This window comes from Orycteropus afer, unplaced genomic scaffold (genome assembly GCF_000298275.1).
Source record: "Orycteropus afer afer isolate SDZICR_OR568_19922 unplaced genomic scaffold, OryAfe1.0 scaffold00038, whole genome shotgun sequence".
Classification (NCBI taxonomy): Eukaryota; Metazoa; Chordata; class Mammalia; order Tubulidentata; family Orycteropodidae; genus Orycteropus; species Orycteropus afer.
Genome location: NW_006921625.1, coordinates 564,041 through 586,219, shown reverse-complemented (window position 1 = coordinate 586,219; position 22,179 = coordinate 564,041). Strand labels below are relative to the sequence as shown.

Here is a 22,179-nt window from a genome sequence, read left to right as displayed (position 1 = left end):
TCATGCTGAGGGAGAGTGGGGTGATGTCACATGGTCAGGCTGGGGGGAGCGGGGGTGATGCCACGTGGTCATGCTCGGGGGGAACAGGGGTGATGTCACATGGTCAGGCTGGGGGGGGGAAGTGGGGTGATATCACATGGTCAGGCTGGGGGGAGCGGGGGTGATGCCACGTGGTCAGGCTGGGGGGTGATGTCACATGGTCAGGCTGGGGGGAGCGGGGGTGATGCTAGAGGGGAGCAGGCGTGATGTTGCGTGGTCAGGCTGGGAGGGAGATGTGGTGATGTCATGTGGTCAGGCTTGGGGGGAGATGTGGTGATGCCACGTGGTCAGGCTGGGGGGAGATGGGGTGGCAGGGGTCATGGATGCTGCTGCACAGTTGCACTCATGGGTGTGATGGGGACAAGGAATGTGGGTGACACCACGTGCTCACAGCGCTCTGCCTTCTCTTCAGGATTTGAAGGCTGTCCTCTCCCTGCCCCAGCACCCAGGGGAGCTCCTGCACCCCGTGGTCTATGCCTGCACGGCGGTCATGCTGCTGTGCCTACTCGCCTCCATCATCACCTACGTCCTGCACCACAGGTGAGGCTGGCACTGCTGGGTGTCCCCAAGGCACCACGTGTCCACCTCCAGGTCACGCTCAAAGGAAACCTTGCTGCTCCACACTCAGGAAGGGGCCCTCCCTCCAAGGTGTTCCATGGGTCACCAGCCCGAGGGTGGATGCTGCCCCGGGAAAGGTGGCCTCCCCAATGACCCACACTCCCCCGCTCAACCGCGGCGCCACCTTTTCACTGGGCCAGGTGGAGTTGGTTCCTATCCAGATGGCGCAGCTGGCAGAAGCCCACACCCGTGGGAAGCCAGAGCCTCGGAGCACCTCGTTGAGCCTCTGTCCCACTGGTCAGTTTTGTAGTCCTGAGCATTTTTCCTGGGGGGCAGAACACCCTCCATGGGTCTGCACCATCTGAGAGGCTCTGGGCAAATGTGACAAGTTGTCATGGCCGAGGACATTGTCAAGGTAATGATGAAAATCAGAGTTCTAGGCAAAGCCCTGGCATGGCCTTAACCATGGTCCCAGGCAGGGGCCTGGACAGGTCCACAGCCATAGTGCAGCGTGGAGCCATAGTTGAGGCAGCAGTCATGGACAAGGCATAACGTAAGTGTGGCCATAGCCAGGGTCAAGGGCAGAGCTTCAGACATGATTCTGGTCACAGAGTGGGTCCTGGTCATAGACAGCATCCTGGCCCAGGGTGTGGGCCTGCTGTGCCCACCTGGAGTCTAATCCACCTACGTATATGCCACGAATCAGACAGTATGGTATATATTGCATACAGTTACTTTCCTTCCTGGGCTCTCGGTATGTGCCGTTCTCATTCCCATGATGGAGAGTGTGCCCACTGCGGTCCACACCCTTGGAGTTGGTTGCCCACCCATTCCAATCATGGGGAGATGTCCACCGCAGTCCGTATCCTTGGGGTTGCCCACCCATTCTCATCATAGGACACATGGCCTGAGTAAGAGCACCAGCTGTCATGTCACTCGCGAACACAAGTTCCTAAAGTGACACCCCTTCCCCACAGCGCCATCCGCATCAGCAGGAAAGGCCGCCACACGCTTCTGAATTTCTGCTTCCACGCAGCGTTGACGTTCACGGTGTTCGCTGGCGGGATCAATCGCACCAAGTCCCCAATCCTGTGCCGGGCGGTGAGTGCTGTCCCTGCTCCATGATTCTATGAAAATTAAACCACCCCTCAGCTTATCTACCAAAAGGAAAGCCGCACCATTGAAGGAGTGGGGCATTTTCTGGGGTCTCTTGCGGAAGCATCATCGGGCAGCTAGTGTGTCTGGCACACAGTTGATTGCTCAGCATCTGGTCATGTAAAATGGCTTATTTTAAAATTGGAGCCCCTTACACTGAGGCCTGCGTTGGAGACGTGCTAACTAGACACTTACCCTCCAATCACTGCTCATCCTGGAGTGGTGACGCATGAGCCACTTCTGAACTCACTGGAGGAGCCCAACCCGAAAGGGGCTTGGAACTGGGAAGGGGCGGGCATGGAAGAGGTGGAGCCAGGAAGGGGCCCAGGAGCAGGGGAAGAGGGCAGAGCCAGAAGGGGCTGGGCTGCTTCCCTGTTGCCAGCTTCGAGGCTGCAGACACGCACACCCCGACTTGTAATCAGGGGAGATACCAATGCATGGGTCGCCAGGAGTCGAGGACACAGAAAACCAAGTAGAGATGGTCCCACCCCTCCCGCATCTGGACCCGGCCGCCTGAGCCACAGCCAGAGCTCAACTGCGAGAGGGTCTCTTTTCCACCTTAGGTGATGCTGGAACTTCAGGCCAGTAAGCACTGGGAAGGACCTCAAAAAGCCACCAAAACAGGCGTTCCTCCCAGTGACAGTGATGGCTCAGGAAGGGCCCTGCCTGCGTAGCACCGCACAGGTGCAGCCCCGTTCTGGGTCAGCCGCCTAGGCTGTGAGCCTGGATCAACCCTGAAACAGCTCTGCTCCAGACCCGTGGTACCGGGTGCATCTTCCTGGTGCTCCAAATGAGGGACAGCCCTGAGCTTTAGGGAACTCACGCACATCCACACAAACCCACATCACAGGCCACCAAGTTGGAGTCAGGCTCCCCAGCCATCCCTAGCCCAGCGTGGCCAGGCAGGTAGCCACGAGAATGCGCCTAAGACTCCTGAACCGAGCTGGCTGGAGAGCTTGGGAACAGAGCCCACCAGCTATGGGACACCTGCTGTGTTCCCCTGTGAGTGCCTGCTGCAGCAGTCGGGAACACCATGAGATGGGCCATTATCAATAACATTAATTATTATTTATGTCCACGCTGCTGCTAGGAACTCATCACTTTTAGGGACAGGTGGCAGCCTGTGGCCTGCAGCCCCTCATGGACCACGTGCCCTGCTGCCAGAGGAGACCTTGGGAGCTGTGCCTGCATGGCCACCCAGGCATGGGCTTGGGAGACCCAGCCTCCACTGTGGGGTCAGCAGGGGCAGCACTGGAGGTGTTTGGTGGGGGGAGGGGGCCAGCTTGTTAACAAGAGCAGTGATCAGTTTGACACCAGAGCCTGATAACACTCCAGACTCACAGGAAGGGGGCCTCCACGTGCCTCAGGAAAGAGGACAAGACCTGTTCCTGAGGCCGTCTCCAGTTTTATCCCCACTTCTACACAGCAGCCAGGACACCTCCCATCCACATACCTGTCCATCCTGCCATTCAGCAAGTGAGCACCCAGGGCCCCTGTGCCCGGCCTGTGGCAATACTGGGCTCCCTGGGGATGAGCATCAGAGCCAAACCCCCAGACCAACCCCGAGTGCATCTGAGTGGAGTGAACCTGGGGAGGGGAGGGCTGGAGTTCCGAAGGCGGCCTCAAGGCCCTCCCTTGTGATGGCCCAAATGAGGCCTCACCTCCACGTAGTCCTCACAGACGTGAGGAGAAGGTGTGTGTCTACACAAGGCCACCTCGTGTGCCTGGGCCTCATAGATGTGATGAGAAGACGTGTGTGTCTGTACACGTGGCCACCCCATGTGCCTGGGCCTCGTGGATGTGACAAGAAGATGTGTGTCTACCCAAGGTCACCCTGTGTGCCTGGGCCTCACAGACGTGATGAGAAGACATGTGTCTATAAACGGCCACCCTGTGTGCCCGGGCCTCCCAGACGTGACAAGAAGACATGTTTCTGGGCCTCACAGATGTGACGAGAAGACCCTAGTGTGTCCTTGCATGAGCCTGCCCCATGCACAGCCTCACAGGTGAGGAGCAGATTGAAGAGAACCCTGAGGGGACAGGTTGAAAACCAAGAAATATGTGGAATTTCTCAGTCGGCAGCCAGGGTGTCCCCAACACTGACACCTTGCCCACCTGGGAGCCACTCTTGGGGCCTACCCAGGACTCCTCAGGGCCAGCATCCCCTTCCCACCCATGCTACCAGGTAACCATTGAGAGAAGGACCAGTATTCCCAGATGCAGAGAACAGACGGTTGTTATGGCAACAAAGAGATGACCCTGAGGCTCGTTAAAAGCAGAGTGACATCATAAACACACACAGATGGCCGCTGCTGGCCACATAATCAATGGGCGGTACTGGCCGAGGGTCAGGAAGCTGGTGGTGCAGTTCAGGAGGGGGGAGAATGCTATTGGAGGCCAAAGCACACCCTGCAGCCACTAGCATTTAATAGATTTTCTTGGAGCTGTTTCAGGTGTGCAGAGAAACAGCACAGGAAGTGCAGGGGTTTACCAGCCCCACTTCCGTTACGCGGTTTCTCCCTTCACTAGTGTCTGCTGCCCGTGGGACACATGGGTTGTGACTGGGGAGCTGAAGCTTTAGTAACTAAACCTGTAGTTCACGTGAGCGTGTTGCACAGTCCTGTGGGTATGACATGCAGCATGTCACATGTCCACCAGGCAGCATCACACAGAATAGCTTCACTGCCCTGAAAATGCCCTGGGTTCCGCCTGCTCATCCCCCTCCCTTCTCAAGCCCTGGCAGCCCCCGACCTGTCCTGTCTCGTAGCTGTGTCTTTTCCACAATGTCATCTGCTTGGAATCATGCAGTATGCAGTCCTTTCAGACAGGCTGCTTTCACACAGCACTGTGCACGTAAGGTCCTTCCGGGCCTTTGCTGTGGCTTCATCACTGCTCTGCCTTTTTACTGTTGACTAGACTGCACTGCATTGACGGCCACGGTGTGTTTATGCCTCCACCCACTGAAGGACAGCTCGAAAAGAAAGAATGAAGACACAGAGCATACGTCTTTCATGAAGATTAACTCAAATTGGACCACAGCCCTAGATGTAAGATGCAGAAGCCCACAACTTCAACGTCACGCAGGAGAAAATCCAGGTGACCTTGGGTTTGACGATGACTCTTCCGATACACCACCAAAAGCATGATCCATAAAGAAAAAAAAAAAATGACTTCATTGAAAGGAAAAGCTGCAGTTCTGCCAAAGACCTGTCTGGAGAACGAGAGGACTGTGGACCGTGCACAGGTGAGAGAGAGCGTGCAGAACACAGGACTGGTATCTCCGATGTGCAGGTAACTCAAACCGGAAAACAAGCACTCCAATACAAAATGGGCAAAAGACCCAAAGAGACACCTTGCCGAGAAGCTACAGAGATGGCAGAGAAGCGGCTGGAGACACTAGCGTCATCCTGGGCCAGCCTTGGCTCTCTTGCCTTTGAGTCAGCTCGAGTCATGGTGACCTTGTGTACAACAGAATGGGACGCTGCACGTTCCCGCGTCACTGTCACAGTCACTGGTACGTTGGAGCCCACTGTTGCAGTGGGTGTGTCAATCCACCTCATTGAGGGTCTCCCTCATTTGTCATTAAGGAATTGTAAAATTAAACAACAACGAGATACCACTGCATGCCTATCAGAACGGACATAATCCAAAACGCTGACACCACCAGATGCTGACAGGGACGTGGAGCCACAGGAAAGCTCACTGGTTGCTGTTGGGAGCACACAGCGGTACAGCCACACTGGGAGGCGGTATGGCAGCCACTGACAAAGCTGAACAAAGGCTTTGTAAGCACGCAATCCAACAGTCACACTCCTGGGTATTCACCTCAATGAGATGAAAACATGCCCACCCAAAAACCTACACACGAGGGTGTATAACAGCTTCTTCATGATTACCCAGAACTGGAAGCAGCTTAGTGACATTTTAACCCCTCCACGTGTCCATCCTTAAGTCAGCATTGGGGAGGCAGCATTCTGCCCATTCATTCCTGTAACGCCCAGACTAGACCAGGCTCTACACAGACGGACGAGGAGTGGATACCACCCTCTCCTTGTTGCTTACCTCCTCCCAGCTCCAGGGAACTTCCTGCCATCCCTGCCCGGGCTCAGGCCTGCTGCAGCTAGAGGGACTGGTCACTGCTGTGAGGCTGCCCTGTGGCGTTCTGGTTTATGAGTGACAATGACCACTGTGCCACTGCCCACTGGAAAGAAAGACGGTCATCCTTCAGGCCAGGAGCCACTGGGCTCCCCCTGCCTCTGTCTCCTTGGAGGGCAGAGATTCATCACAAGGCTCCCAGCGCCTCCCCACCACGGCCAGGCCATGAGGCTGCAAGCCTGGGAGGGATCTGGCCTGAGCAGGCAGGGCCAGGGCAAGGGCCATGGGAACCCTCCACAGAGTGTGCTCGTTAGTGATCTTCACCCCAAGTGCAGCTGAAGTCAGGAGGTGAAGGCTCACTGGGGTGCATGGGGACTTCTGTGTCCCTTAAACACATGGGTCCTCCCCAGTCACAGCAGCGTCCTCCTTGTCACCCCAAAGTGTCCGGTTGCTGCTTCAAAACCTCCCTTTACAGAACTAGGTGGGGACGAAGGTGTGCGGGCAGGATGAGCTGGCGCAGTGTGTACCAGGCACGACTCTAGCGTGGTTTCCATCATCAGGGGCCACTCTGACCACCGTGCAAGCAGCTCGCCCTGCAACGCTGGGTTGTACCTGCGATGCCATGACAACAAGAAGTTAGCGGGCCCCCGGCTGAGCCGCATGCTTTCCCCATCTCAGGCGCCTGGGTACAGGTTGCATCAGGGAAGGGGCCAGCTCTCCACTCGCAGGTCCTTTGCCTAAGCCACCAGGACACGTATGCACATGAGCCTGTTCCCTACGTGCGGACATAGCATGCATGCCCCTCAGGGATATGTGTGCCTTCCAGGCCCTCAGGAACCCCAGGCCCCCTCAGACCCCCCCCCCAGGCTCCTCCAGGCCCCCTGGCCTCTCTAGGTGCCCCCAGTCCCCCTAGATCCACCTAGGCCTTCCGAGTGAAGCTGATGTCCTCTGCCTCCCCAGGTGGGCATCTTGCTGCACTACTCCACGCTGTCTACCATGCTGTGGATCGGGGTGACCGCCAGGAACATCTACAAGCAGGTGACCAGGAAGGCCCCGCCCTGCACTGGCACAGACCAGCCACCCGCCCCCAGGCAGCCACTGCTCAGGTACAGTGTCCACACAGGCAGCCACTGCTGAGGACCCAGACCCCGCTCCTTCCTGGGGCAGGGTCTGAGAGCGAGGGCACCATGCCAGGGACTGGGGGGCAGGCTGGTCTGCAGGTCATGTCACTGTGACTGGAGTCAGCTGGTCCGGAGGCCAGGCATGTCCCTGCAGGTGGGCAGTGGGGGGATGTTCATTTGCACAGAATCTCCAGGTGTTTGCAGGTGGGATAGGAGCAGGTGCTGGGACACTTCTCAGGCCAGGAGTGTTCCTGAGACATAGGACAGGAGTGCTAGAAGAGCTTGGTGGCCGTGGGAACCCCAAGTCACCTGGAGTGAGGGTTGGGTTGAGCACCGCATCCTCTCTCCCTCCCTCCTTTCCAACTGATGGCTGCATCTGGGAGATGCTGACATTAGTTTCACCTCACCACAGACATACCACCTCACCAAGAACTCATCCACCTCACCACAGACACATCCTCCTCACCACAGACACATCCACCTCACCAGGAACTCATCCATCTCACTGTGAACTCATCCACCTCACCATGGACACACCACCTCACCACAGACACATCCACCTCACCACAGACACATCCACCTCACCACAGACACGTCCACCTCACCACAGACATACCACCTCACCAAGAACGCATCCACCTCACCGAGAACTCATCCACCTCACCATGGACACACCACCTCACCACAGACACGTCCACCTCACCACAGACATACCACCTCACCACAGACATACCACCTCACCAAGAACTCATCCATCTCACTGTGAGCTCATCCACCTCACCATGGACACACCACCTCACCACAGACACGTCCACCTCACCACAGACACACCACCTCACCACAGACATACCACCTCACCAAGAACTCATCCATCTCACTGTGAACTCATCCACCTCACCACAGACACACCACCTCACCAAGAACTCATCCATCTCACTGTGAACTCAATCCACCTCACCACGGACATGTCCACTTCACCACAGACAAACCACCTCACTGAGAACTCATCCACCTCACCACAGACACATCTGCCTCACCATGAAAATGTCCGTGAGAAGGTGCAACTACAGGTTCCACCATTAGACATGCCCATGGTCGTGACCAGATAACAGTTGCTTGTAGCTGGAGTCCTGGGCTTTGCCAATGTTCTTTTCTTAATCAAGTAGAGATTCCCAGCACCAAAGTCCACAAAAACCTTGCACTGTCCATGGTCCGGCCTTGAGTGTGGGTGACAGCCCAGGGAAAGCATGTCATCCCAGCTCCAAGGACCAGTCAGGGCCACGGTTCTCTGAGGAACAGAGCACCAGAAGGGAGAGAGAGGGGTGTATTCAAGGGACCAGCTCAGTGATGGTTAGGCTGAAAAGTCTGAAATCTGTAGGGGAGGTGGTGGCAGCAGGTAGTTAAGTACAGGCAGGAAGCTCAGGCAGGCTTTCTGTGTTACAACCTTGAGCAGAATGCTCCTTCAGGAAGCCTTGAAGCCTTCCGTGATTGGATCAGGCCCAGCCACGCATTGAAGGTTCCCTCCTTCACCTAGAGCCACCTGACTGTAGACGTTCATCAAGTCTACAAAATGCCTCCACGGCAACATCAAGCAGTGGGGCTCCAGCCCAGGGCATATGTGGAACCCACCACACCCAATGCCTCACCGGCCCTTCCCTGGGATGGTCAGGGAGCCTTGGGAGGGCCTGGCCTTGAGCTGCCAACTGAGTTTTCCCAGGTGCCACCCCTTGGTGGGGCACACCACAGCCAGAAGGCTGCCATGGATGCTGGATGCTGGTGGGTTCCATGGGCGTTTGTAACTGCTTGTGGAGGTGGCTTGTGTGCAGGGCTGTCAGCACCTAGCCCCTCTGGCTAGCTCTGGCCACCTCAGCGTGTCCTAACCCTGTAGGAGATGTCATTTGAGGCAGATAGGACAACACGCTGTGTTGTTTAGACAAATACAGTAATCTGCCCAGGGCTTTGTCTGTTGGATGTGCAGATCTGGCCAACGCACTGCCACTTAGCAACCAGCTGGGCAGCGTCTCTGTGGTCTGAAGGGCCCAGCAGCAGGGATCCATCATCTTGTCTGCCCTGGGGGCCTGAGGTGTCCCCTGGGCTTGACACCCCCCCAGATGTCTGTTACTGATTGGAGGTGTCTGGGTGTGAAGAGTGCGGCAGGGGCCACGGAGCACCTGCCATTTTCCTCCTGGCTCTTTCCAGAGGGACATCATACTGTCTGGCAAGTAGTTCCAAGGTGGGCAGGCTGTGGGCTCGGACTTGGGGCATCATGTTCACAGATGCTCAGGGGCCGATGAGCTTACCTCCAAAATCTGTGGTCTGTTTTGCCCTTTCTAACAAGTGCTCCCAGCAGTCTCCTATTATTCCAGGCCTGCTGGGAGGCTTTCCACTTGAAAAGTACAGTGGTGCCAGCATGGAGCTGGTGAACCAAGGGACATCATGAGCCCAGCAGGGAGCGTGCTTTTACTCTCGCCCAATCATGGGGGGCGGGGGAAGGCGCCCGTCGCATGTGTGTCCTTGCCTGTGGAAGGCATTGTTACTCAGTGAGGAACCTCTCCTCAGCCACAGAGAATGGCAAAACCTAGGCAGGTTTCATGTATAACAGGACTGCAAGCCCCCAGAGGCTCACAGCCAGGTGGGCCTGGCACAGCTCCCATGCAGAGCAGAGAGCCTTTGTCATGGGCATGGTTAGTAGGACAGCTGCTGTGCAGTGCCTGGGAAGGACCTCAGAGGATCAGATGGCCCAGCCTCCAGGCTCCGGCAGGTGAGGGTACAGCAGTTGAGGCCGCTGCCGGCAGCAGGGGCTGCTCGTCCTGACCCAGGCACTGCACAGCAGCTGTCCATTCACCCCTCTTTCCAGCAGGAGTGAGAGAGGGGCAGCCAGGGTGAGATCTGAGCACACCCCTGCCAAGGGTGCCCCCCAAGTACAGCCTGGGAGACCCTCTATGTCCCCTCCACCCAGCCTGGCCCTAGAAGATGCTTGGGAAATGTCAGCTGGATAGTGAAGCATGTGTGCTCAGGTGTAGGCCCAGGTGTGTCTCCAGCTGTGTCTCCGGGTGTGGGCCCAGGTGTTCGCCCAGCAGCGGGAGGCTCCCCACTGGCTTCTGCAGTACTTGCTGCATCAGGTTGCCCCCTCTGCTGGGCTGCGGGTATGTGCTCATCACCAGGAGGGACCTGTTTGCAATGCCCACGTGTGAGGGATGGTGGCAGTGGGTCCCCAAGGCCAGCTCGTGTGGGAGGGTTCCTGGGAAGAATTGCTGGGAACCATGAGGAGCGCTCCACAGGAAACAAGGAGGAGCAGTCGAGAACCACAAAGTGGGGAGTGTGGCTAGAGATGCCCCCAAAGTGAGACCCACCCGGGCAGAAGGCTCTGAGCAAGGATAAGTAGACCCCTGGAGCACAGGGGAGCCGGTGAGGACAGGGCAAGTGCGGCTGAGTGGCACTGAGCCCGCCCCGGACGGACTGCTGCTCTGCGAGAGGATGGACTCTCACCGTCCTCAGGAGCGGGTGCCACACCCCTCTGTCCCCAGGCTCCAGGCCCACCCCATCCAGCCTCAGGATGGGGTCTTGGCAGGCCCCTGGCCCCTCCCTGCCTCTCCCATGACCCACACACCCCAGACATCTGCTGCTCCACCAGGGCGCCAGCACCCCAGGGGCAGCTGAGCACTGGGTCTCAGAGGAGGAGGCTGCTTCAGGGTTGGGGGTTTCTAGAGCAAGCTCCACCCCATTCCAGAAGCCCAGTGTGGGCCTGTCCTCGTCGTCTGCCCAAGTGTCTGTGGCCAGCAGCACCCCAGCCCCGACAGCATCAGGGCTCACCCACAGCCTTACTAAAAGAACTTTCTGGAATTGAAGGTTGCTTCGAGGTTGCTCGTGACCTGTGACCCAGCCTCACGTAGAGGACCATGTCTTGAGTATTAGCTAACTCGAGGCGGTGGAGGGCAGCCGGCAGCCATGTCTGCAGGCAGCTCAATGCCCTTGTGTGCTCCCAGGCCTCTCTCTCTGCCACCCCCAAGCACATCACGACAACAGCAGCTCAGGGTTCAGAGGCCCAGCGAGGACCCCACCCTGCCCTGCACCAGCCGGGTTTCTTCTCTCCTGAAATTCTGGCGTGTGCCTTTCGGCAAGGCCCCTGGTCACCGTGTGACTTGCGTGCCCAGGGGCGCCCTATCTCCCAACCCCTAGAAGCTGGCTTTGCACATGTCACCTGGCCTGTGGGGGTGGGCGGCCCGGGAGGACTCCTGGCAGGTTTCTAGAACCGGACCCGCAATGCCTCCCATGCCCACGAGCCCAGCTTCTCCTCTGGCCCCCATGCGGCCTCTGGTGGCCAAGCTGCGGGGCCCCACGCTCACCCCTCCCGTCTCTGCAGTGATCCTCAGCGTGCTCGTGGCTCACAGGGCCTCTGTGGAGTTCTGACGAGAGCCACCCCCCACCACATGCACACTATCACATTGGCAGCCGCTCCTCACCTGTCGCAGGCAGAGTGACACTGCCACTAGGCAGCTTTGGCGCACAGCTGGGAGACGGTCGGGTAGATTTCGAAGTGAGATGTTTAAGCACAGCTCTGGAGGCTTGCTGATTACTGCTGTAAAAAAACACTGAGGTGGAATTCTGAAACAAATGCCCACTGATAACGGGACGGCTGGCTCAGGACGGGCCATACAGAGAGCTAGAAGCCCCAGCGGGCTTGAGCTCATAGTCTGCTGGACTGTTCCACACTGATGAGACACTGAGCACTTGCCGTCTGCGTGCGCAGGCGCACTGGCCTTCACGCGTGCACTAGACCCACTGCTCTCACCAACCTGTCAGGTGTGACCAGATTCGATGGTGGGTCCCTTTTGAGGTCAGCCTGCTCTGGTCTCGAGTTGTGTCTATGGGGAGCCCTCACTGGAGTCCATTTTGCATTGGTTTCCAGCCTGCACACAGGTTGTCAGGACCCGTCAGTGTATGCACTGGCTGTAGTTTGGGGTGTCCCCTTACTATGCAGCGTGGACCAGAGGACAATGTGGTTTGCTCATTGCTCCCCATGCTGAGGGCTGGGCAGTGCTACTGTGGGCTGTTCTGTCCAGCTCCCTGTGCAGGATGTGTGGGACTGTGTGAGTGTGCAGGGTGTGCTGGGGGCCGGGCCATGTGAGCGTGCAGTGTGGTGGGGGCTGCATGAGTGTGCAGGATGTGCTAGGGGCCAGGCCGTGTGTGTGCAGGGTGTGCTGGGGGCCATGAGTGTGTGGTGTGTGCTGGAGGCCGGGCCGTGTGAGTGTGCAGGGTGTGCTGGGAGCCGTATGTGACGTGTGCTGAGGGCCGGGCCGTGTGAGTGTGTAGGATGTGGTGGACCATGAGTGTGTGCTGTGTGCTGTGTGGTATGTGCCGTGGGGCCGTCACCAACCCCCCACTTTGAGAGGTTGAACAACCCAAGTTCATCATCTCTCATCTCTGGGGTCAAATCCAAAAGGATCTAAGGGGCTATAACCAAGGTGTCGCCGGGCAGGTTCCCTCAGTAGCTTCCTGGGACGACCTACTTCCCAGCCTTTCCCAGCTCCCAGAGCTCCCACACTCCACCTGTGACCCTCCTCCTCAGACCAGCAGCGTGGCATCTTCTAATCTCTCTCTGATGGCCCTCTTGTTGCCTCTTCCACCAGTAAGGGCCACCCGGATGTAAACAGGTGTTTGATGGACATAAAAGGACAAGAGAGTAACTGTTGTATCAGAATTCAAGGGGCTGAGGCAGGTGCAGGAAAGACTTGGGAGGCTCCCGCTTCAAGGCTAGGTCTCAGACCTCATGGGGGAGGTTGTGGCTGCAGCCCTTCGTGGAAAAGTTGCCTGGTGCAGGGAAGACAGTCCTGCCATGGCCTCCCACGCCCTCTGCTGTCCATGCTGGGTACTGCTTTTGCCACAGGCCTCCGTCCCTTCAGGAGGCCACCAGTGGGTTTAATCTGCAGTCCACGGTCACTGGCTGAGGCTTAGAGCCACTCATAAAGCTCCCAGGACACTGGACATCTTGGGCCAGGCCTTCTAGAACCCTCTCTCCTGGCTGTTGGGGACTGCAGACCAGGTAGGTTCCAGGTGGGCTCTGTCATCCCCAAAGGGTTGTGGACCGAGTGTCCAGGGACTCTGGGGATGGGACTGCCACCAGGGGAGCCCCCTCTCCCTGCCTGCGCCGCCCACCACTTGCCTGGAGACAGCAACATGGCCTAGGGGCCCACCTTGTAGCCTGTCCGTCTGCAGGGTTCCACCCTCCCCTGCCTGCGCCCAGCTGCCCTCCTGAGGTGCCTGAGGGCTCCAGGTGGAAGGGCCGCAAACATTCCCTTCGAGAGGACATGTTCAGGGAAGAGGCCAGATGGTTTACCTGCTTTTCCCTGACGCTTTGCTGGGAGAGGTTACAGATGTCCAAGAATTGTTCAGTGGACACCACTGACCCCTCCCGGGATCCTACCCTCGGCATCTCCCTGTGCCCCAGCCATCTGCCCCGCCCTGGCCCCCAAGCCACCTTACTTTTGTGCACTTCGAGGTAAGCTGCAAGCACCCCAACAGCCCCACAGTCCACACCCTGAGTTTAGTGTTGCTTTACGGGGCTTGGTCTCGTGCAGCACCTATGCCTGTGTTTCCCTGGACACTTCACACTTTTTAACTCTCCGTGCATGGCCAGAGCCCAGAGCACATCCAAGCCCGTGTTCGTGCGCGGCGCGGCAGTGTGGCTGGAGGGTGGCGGTGCTGTGGGACCCTCTGCTTTCCTGACACTGTTGAAAAGAACCTCTTTCCCCGGCTGGTCGTGTGGTGTCTGTAGAAAGTCATTGAGTGTGTAACTGAGGCTGCACTGGACTCCAGCCGGTTCCCTTTACCAGTCTGTCCCTGGGATGTCACATCAATGTAATCACGGAAGCTTCATAAACCACAAAGCTCAGCTGCCATCAAGCTGATTCTGATGCATGGCGCCCCCACGTGTGTCAGGAGGGAACTGCGCTCACAGGGTTTACAATGGCTGTGACTTCAACTTCAAATGCCAGACTTTCAGTCTAAGCATTCACCTGTTTGTGTCACCAGGGACTCCTCCATTAAAGCTTTGTAACTCACTGCCATCCAGTCAATTCCAAGTCTAGCGCCCCTAGAGGACAAAGGGGAACTGTCCCGTAGGATGTCCAATGCTATCAATCTTCACAGAAGCAGAGTGCCTCATTTTTCTCCCACAGATCGGCTGGTGGGTTCGAACCACCAACCTTTAGGTTGACAGCCCAGGCTGTACCACCACACCAGCAGAGCAGCTGAGCCACCACCCAGGGACCCTGAGTTTCTCCCGGTTACGTTTTCATGGATGGAGGAAGTTCCCTTCTCTTCCTGGTTTGCTGAGATTCTGTGTGATCAACGTGCCCTGGATTTTGTCAAATGCATTTCCTGTGCCTATGCACCCATCCTCTCGTCTTCTCCCCCATTTTGCTTTATGCTGAGCAGCACTGATTGATTTCCTTGAAGGACAAACTAACCGCCTCTTTCTGGGATGAATCTTCATCACGAACGTCTGTACAGTTCTAGTTCGTATTTGGTAATATGTTTTTAGAGATTTTTCTATGTTCGTGAGGAACACTGTCAGGAAAAGTCCTTTTTCTTTTCAATGCCTGTTAGGTTTGCATCCTGGGTTTTGCACACCTCGTGAGGTGAGTTCGCACCTGTCCCTTTCTCCCCTATTTTGTGAAAGAGTTTGTGTGAGATCAGTGTTACTTGCTCCTTAGGGGTGTGAACTCCGCCGACTGCACTATCCGGCCGTGGTGTTCCTCATTAGGTGTTTTTTATATTGAATTCCGTTTCCTCAGCAGAAAGTTCAGATCCCCCAACTCTGCTGGTGCCAATCTGGGTGGTTTGTCTCCTTCCAAGGAATTTCTCCATTTCGACCAAGTTGCTGAGTGTGTTGGCACAGCGTTACTTAGAGCATCCGATCATTATTCTTCCAACGTCTGCAGACTGTGCGGTCAACGCCCTTCTGGGTATTGGCCGTGTGCTCTCTTCGTCACTCCCGCTAGGGCCTGGGAGCTTTGGTGATCTTGTCAGCTTCCGGCCTTGATCATTCTCCCAACTGTCTGCTTTCTCTCATCGGGTTCCCTCTGTGCTTTCCTTTTTCCGTCTTGCTAGGGTGGGATCTTGGGGTGCTGAATTTCAGGCCCTCCTCTTTTCTGGATGTAAGCACTTACGGCCGTACGCTTTCTTCTACGCCCTGCCTTAGCTGTAGCCTGTGAATCCTGACTGCTGTTTTGTTTATCAGTCTGTTTAGTTGCTCAACTCCCCTGGGCCTTCTTGTGATCCCTGAATGACTTACAAGTGTTCGTTTCCAAGGATGTGCGGTTTCCTAGTTACTGTCAGCTGTTTCTGTTTTCATTTCCTTGTGGTCACAGAATACTCCGTGTATGACTTCAAGCCTGTCATACACAGGCTTTGCTGTGTACGTACACATAGATTTGCTGGGACATTTTATGGACCGTCATCTGGTCTACCACAGCGAGCCGACAGTGCACCTGGCAGGGTGTGTGCTACACAGTAGCTGGCTGGGGCCCTTGGTAACCAACAGTGAGGTCAAGGCGATGGGTGGCGTTGCTTCCCTGGTCTCGTTGTTCAGCCAGTTGCTGAGAGAGGGGTGTTGTGATCTCCAGCTGTGCCCTTGGGAATGTCCGCTTCTCACTGAGTCGTTGCTTCCTGGTCCCTGTGCTTTCAGGGCTTGTACCTGGCTCACACGGTGACTCATGCGTTTATGGGCGTGAACTCACTGCTCCGCGGCCCTCTAATCTCCAGCAGCGCTCTTGAGCTCAAAGTCTGGTCAGCCATCTCAGGTTTAGAGTTTGCACAGCGTATCTGTTTCATCATCTCCTTTCAACCTGTGTCACAATATTTAAAGTGCTTCTATTAGGGACAGTGATTGATAATAACTCGATAGGTAAAACTTTAAAATAAATAGATGTTTAATGTGCTTTTTATCTCTCTGACAATCTCTGCCTTTTCATTGGAGTGCTTAGTCTAGTGAAATGTAATGTATTTTGCAGTGATTGGGTTTAGGCCTCCTTTTTAATGTTTGTTTTCTGGGTAAGTTGAGCTGTGACAGAGACACACAAAAGCCTCACTGATCCTACAGGGATGGAGGGCCCTTCACAGTGGCCTGTCCTGGGCTGTGGGGACTTTAATCTCCTGCACTGGCCAATCCCTGGATACCACTGCCCACAGGGAGGCGTGGGCCTTGGACGCTGTGGCCTGTTCCCAGAGAGGATCTGAGCTGAGAACCACTGGTCACTAGGCCCCCACAGCAGCGGAATGAGCAACCCCATCGTAAAGGGGGTTTGGGCTGCGCACCTGAATGCCCAATACAGTCCCTGCCCTGCCCACGGACAGGAGCACACAGCCTCTGCCAGTGCTGTGGTCCATGAGACACAGCAGCCAAGTGCAAGGGAGAAGCAGAGCACTGGGGGCCCTGTACCCCGGGTCCAGGCTCTACAGACCAGGAGGGAGAAGCGGAGCACTGGGGGCCCTGTACCCCCGGCAGCCTGGTGCTGGTGGGACTTGGGCCCCTTGTTTCTGCCAGTCAGGGAATGCTGCAGACAAGAGGCAGGACATGTCAGGGGATAAGTGCACCTCTGCTCTCTGGCAGGTTTTACCTCATCAGTGGAGGGGCGCCGCTCATCATCTGTGGGGTCACGGCCGCCACAAACATCAGGAACTACGGGACCGAGGACGAGCACGCTGCGTAGTGAGTGTCTCTGCTGCAGAAGGCAGTGGTGGGGCCGGTGACTCAGGGACAGCGCTCTCACCTTCCAGACGAGACCTGTTTCCTTGACCAGCCCTCACCTCACACCCTGCTGTCCGTGCGCCCTGTCCCCTCCCCCACCCTACTGTCCTCCCACCTGCACTTCCCCATGCTGCCCCCTCCCCATCCCACTGTCCCCTTGCCTCCCCACCCCACACCTCCCCCCCATGCTGTCCCCATCCCCATTCCCCCTGCCCTACTGTCCTCCTGCCCCCTGCCATCGCCTCCCAGCGCCAGAGCTCCCTCCTGCCCTTCCAGCGATGTCTTCCCACTTGGTCCTGGAGCTGGGCCTATTCATGATCACACCTGGTGGCTGCAAGGCCAGGCTACCGTCACAGGCAGGGCCTTAGCTGACCCTCAGGCCATTGAAAGGGATCCCTGATGTGGTGAGGACCCGCCCAGCTCCTCTCTCCTCACCCTGAGCTCTGAGGGCTCACTACCCCACTGGGCGTCTGCTGCAGTCAGAGTGCCCCCAGCTGGGGTGCCTCCAGGTAGGGAGAGAGAGGGCAGCAGAAAGAGCTGGGGCCTCCAGGGGGGCGTAGAGGGGGCGGGGTGGGGACAGGAGGCTCTAGGGTACTGCTCCAGGCGGCCTTCTGCTCAGAGGGCTCCCTCTGCCTCCCTGCGGACCTCTACCTGTGGACCTCAGGCGCCGGACCTAACCACTCCCCTCCCCACAGCTGCTGGATGGCCTGGGAGCCCAGTCTGGGCGCCTTCTATGGGCCGGCCGCCTTCATTGCCCTGATCACCTGCGCATACTTCCTCTGCACCTACGTCCAGCTGCGCCGCCACCCCGAGTGCAGGTACGAACTGCGGGAGCCGACGGAGGAGCAGCAGCGGCTGGCCGCGCCAGCCATGGGTCACAGCCACAGGGCAGGGGCAGGCACAGAGCCCAGCTGCGACGGCCCGGCAGCCTCGCTAATGCAAAACGAACACTCCTTCAAGGCGCAGCTGCGCGCTGCCGCCTTCACGCTGTTCCTCTTCGCCGCCACCTGGGCCTTCGGGGCGCTGGCCGTGTCGCAAGGCCACTTTCTGGACATGGTCTTCAGCTGCCTGTACGGGGCCTTCTGCGTGACGCTCGGGCTGTTCGTGCTTATCCACCACTGCGCCAAGCGCGAGGACGTGTGGCACTGCTGGTGGTCCTGCTGCCCGGCCCGCAGGCGCGCCGGTGCCGCACAGCCCGGCGCCAACGGGCACTGCCTGCAGGCCTCGCCACACCCCGCCCATGCCGGCCGCTGCAAGCTGACCAACCTGCAGGCCGCCCAGAGCCACGCCCACTGCCTGTCGCCGGGCACGCCGTGCTGCGCCAAGACGCACTGCGAGCAGCTGATGGAGGAGCAGGCGCTGGGGCGCAGCGGTGAGGACGCCTTCGGGCCCGGCCTGCACCCGCTCCAGTGCCTCCAGGGCAGGACTAAGCCGCCCTTCTTCAGCCTGTCCCGGGCCGCAGAGCGCGAGTGCGCCTACCACATCCCGTCCAGCCTGGACGGCAGCCCCCGCAGCTCGCGCACAGACAGCCCCCCCAGCTCGCTGGAGGGGGCGCCGGGCGTGCACGCGCTGGCCTGCTGTGCCCAGGGGGACCCCTTCCCGGTGGCAGGCCAGCCCGAGGGCAGCGGTAGCGTGCTCTACGGCTGCGCGCCTCGCCCCGGCCCAGCCCTCGGCCCGGCCCACTTCGAGATGCTCCGCAGGACACAGTCCCTGCCCTTCGGAGGCCCCGGGCAGAACGGGGCGCTCAAGGGTGCTGTGCCCTTCGGCGCCGACAGCGCGGGCAACATTCGCACTGGGCCCTGGAGGAACGAGACCACGGTGTAGCGGGAGGCGCGCTCCAGCCCCTGCGCCCGCCACGCCGCAAGCCCCACAAGCCTGTGGCCCTGGAGCGCCGCGAGGAGCTGGGCCTCTCTGCCCCGGGATGGAGTGGTGCCTCCAGAGCGACTTTCCCGAGCGGCTTCACTGCCCGGGACCAGAGGAGGGAAAGCGCTCTGGGCGCCCGCGCTGGACCCCCACGTCCACAGCCATGTCCCAACTGTTCGGTGCCGGCGGCGCCGCGGCGGGTCCTCCCCGGAGGCAGGGCTCCAGGTACCGAGCCCCTGCGCCCCCTCCGGCGGGCCCCACCCACAGGCCTGCGTCTGCGTCTGCATCCGCTGTGCGGGGTTGCGCGAGCGCGGAGGCGCTCACCGGCGTGTGTCTCGCACCTCACGTGGGTCTCCTCTGAGGTCTGCTTCCGGGGCTGGCACAGCCGAGACACCGGCGCCCTGGGCGCTGGCTCTTACGCGGCCCTGTCTGAGTGTGCATCCTCCACGGGGACACAACACGCGATCCCCAACTGCCGCTCCAGGCCGCCCGGCCCCGCAGGCCCGGGCCTCTTCACAACGCCTGGAGCACCTGGTGAACTCTGGGCTCGCAGCTTTCCCCGGCCGCCTGGGGGACAGGAGGCTCCGCTGCCTTGGAATTGCCCAGACACGCTTTAGTGGCGCCTCGACTGACCTGGACGCCATCCCACATGGGCACTGGGGACAATAAAGTTCTCTGTTCCAAAAAGCGAGCAGGCTGGCAGGCAGGCGGTTGTCACGTATCAAACCACTTCCCTGTGTTGCATTCCCATGACCAAGGGCACAAATCCTTGATGCAAAGGACGTGTGCCGATCACCAGAAATCTGTCACACAAGGTAGTTCCCAGAGCCGCTCCAGGCAGAGGCCCCAGCACCTGGATCCCCGCATCCCGAATGGGGACGTGCGCGCGCGCGCACCCTCCCAATTCTGTCGTGCACACTTGTACACACATCCACACATGCCTACACACTCACCCTAGCACACTTCTCGTTTTCTTGCACACTCACACTCAATTCAAGCCCGCCAGCCGCTCTGCAGGAGAAAGGTGGGCAGCCTGCTTCGGTGAAGACTGACAGCCTTGGAGAGCCCATGGGGCAGTTCCACTCTGCCCTCTAGGGGCGCTGTGAGTCGGAATCGACTGGACTGCAGTGGGTGTGGGTTTTGCACACTGAGTCTCGCACATTGACACACATAGTCATACACAGTCAGTCTCTCACATGTACGAACTCAGAAGTAGTTGGTTTTCCAAACGGTGGGAATCCTAGATGTTAATCCCCTTTGCAGACACTGTGGGCCAGCCGCCGCAGCTGGAGTGACTGCGATTGTGCTGAGGTTGGTGGTTGGGTCGCCGGGAGCAGGGCTGGCGGCCTGCTCATCCCCGTGGCTGGAGCCTCGTTCCCAGGGTGGATGGGCAGGACCTTGTGAGAGGCGCCGCACTTCGCTGTGCTTTGTAAATGGGCACACTGTCTCTAGACTCACCACCGTGTACTGTGCTCATCGAGATTCCCGCGTGTCACCTAAGCCCACCGGAGGCACCAGCTACATCTGCTTCGACCACGGCTTAGTCCAGGTCCACCTCGGCACACGTGCTTCCGGACCTGGCGCAGCCATGCGGACATGCTGCCATGTATGCGCAGTTGCAGAGCCGGCTCGGACAAAATACAGTGTCTGCATTGTTCTTCGTTGTGAGGCTGGTTCATGGCCCCGCGTGTCACTTGCTTGCAACAGAGGATGGGCCCCATGGATGCGTGGCCCCTGCCCTGCACCGGAGCCCAAGGTGGGTTGGGGAGCCCATGGGGCCGCACTCCTGACCCCAGGCCTCCTCACAGTTGGTGGATCTTGGAGTCCACTTCTGGCCCTCAGCACCCCTGCAGAGTGCACACTTCGCCATTCGAACCAAGGAGCGAAGCAGCGACTGTTAATCCTCAGGGTGTCCTGTGTCGGCCTGGGCTTGAGTCTGCTTGGGAACAGTGTGGTGCCGGTTCCGTTGCATGCTTAGGTGAGGTAGAGACTTCCCAGGATGGCCAGGGCGTCAGAGAGCTCGGTGTGTCTGTGGCTCTGAAGGGTCTGTGGAAGGTGGACCCAGCCCCAGTGCTGCTCAGTCTGATGTTTGTGTCACTTCCTTATATCGTCCATGTGTGTGCGCAGGCTTGTCAGTGTACACACTTGTGGTGAGGGACTTGTGCAGGGCTGAGTGTGTATGAGCGGCGGTAGGGGTGACTGGTGAGTTCTATGGAGGGCTGAGAGTGTTGAATGTGAATGAGTACATACATATGTGTGTGAGTACAGGAGGGTGTGTGTGTCATGGTCAGCCTGGCTATGTGTGTCAGGTACCTAGAGCTGCTGTAACAAACACCACAAGTGGGCCACTTTACAAGCTGAAATGTATTTTCTCCCGCCTTAGGAGGCTGCAAGTCCAAACTCAGGATGCCAGCTCTAGGGGAAGGTATCTCCCTGTCTGTTCTGAAGGAAGAGCCTTGTGTGTTTGTCCTGTTTCCTGGCTCCTTGGCAACCTCCTTGTGGCTTGGCACCTAGCTCCCTCCACCTCTGACTGCCTGTTGAATCTCTTACCTCAAAAGAGAGTGACTTGACACACCCTCCACTATACCTGCCTCCTTCGTAGGACAAAGACATTCATTCCAGAGTGAGGCTGTAACCATGGGCATGGGGGCTGGAATTTATAACACATAATTGGTGGGCATAATTCATAACATTCCACCATTTGGCCTCCAAAATTCATGTCCTTACCATGTACAAAACATCACATCATCTCAAAAGTCTTCAAGCCACTCCAAGTCCCAAATCTCATCTTCTCAATCAACTAAATCAAATACGGGTGAGACTTTATCCAACCTGGGCCAATTCTGTGAGCCTGTGAAACCTAGACTCCACGTTACCTGTTTCTGAAGTACTTTGGTGGAACGGGCACAAGGGAGACATTTCCATTACAGACAGGAGAAATCAGAGAGAAAGGGGAAGGGGCACCAAGCAGGAAAAACCAGCAGAACAACTGACCGTGGCTCTCAAACCTTGACAGTAATCCTCTGTTCTCTGCGACCATCTGGTCAATGGCCTCCCTCTGGATTCCCAGTGGAGGCCCCTCAGCCACGGGCTTCAGCTCTGCCTTCCAGGCCCACTGGAATGGTAACTCTGTTCCTTGGCTTTGAGCCTAGTCCATCTGAGTAGCAACCCTACCCCCTCAGCCCCAGCAGGCCCTGTCCTTCTGCCTCTTGGGCATGGCAACCCTGCCCCTTCTGCTCTGGGAAGTGGCTCCATCCCCTCGTGAACAGAAGCCCCACGCTCCAGAGCTGTGTTGGTGAAGATCTGTCTCTTTGAAACCTAGACGGCCACAGCCCCACCCCTTGAAACCGAGGCAGCCCTGTTTCCTGTGCTCCTGCCACAGTTCTGCTGATCTCCGAGCTGCTCCAGGGATGGTCTTTTCATCTCTTGGAGGACAACAGATGCAACTCCATTGGCCTGTTTCCCGCATGTAGGATTCCAGGAGGCAGACAGCATTCCCTCCTTCCATCCTTTCTCTGTCCCCTTTGGTCTAAGCAGATGGATTTTCTACTATGGTGGTTGGTTAGAGCCGTCAGTCACAGACTTAATCTCTTTAAC

General features: G+C 58.0%; 1 protein-coding gene across 1 annotated transcript; it reads left to right on the top strand.

Moving 5' to 3' along the window:
- The first annotated feature begins 457 nt into the window (after positions 1–457).
- ADGRA1 (adhesion G protein-coupled receptor A1) lies at positions 458–18,543 on the top strand. The gene is made up of 5 exons (XM_007936782.1): positions 458–579; positions 1,575–1,698; positions 6,808–6,953; positions 16,582–16,680; positions 17,415–18,543. Exons 1-5 carry the CDS (start codon positions 530–532, stop codon positions 18,541–18,543), a joined length of 1,548 nt encoding a protein of 515 aa, XP_007934973.1. The 5' UTR covers positions 458–529.
- The last annotated feature ends 3,636 nt before the right edge of the window (positions 18,544–22,179 follow it).

Excerpts from the sequence above, each read along its gene's own strand:
- ADGRA1 (XM_007936782.1), top strand. The coding sequence starts at position 530 with ATGCTGCTGTGCCTACTCGCCTCCATCATCACCTACGTCCTGCACCAC. Across the intron at positions 580-1,574 it reads ACCTACGTCCTGCACCACAG|CGCCATCCGCATCAGCAGGA; the intron begins GTGAGGCTGGCA and ends CCTTCCCCACAG. Across the intron at positions 6,954-16,581 it reads CCCAGGCAGCCACTGCTCAG|GTTTTACCTCATCAGTGGAG; the intron begins GTACAGTGTCCA and ends GCTCTCTGGCAG.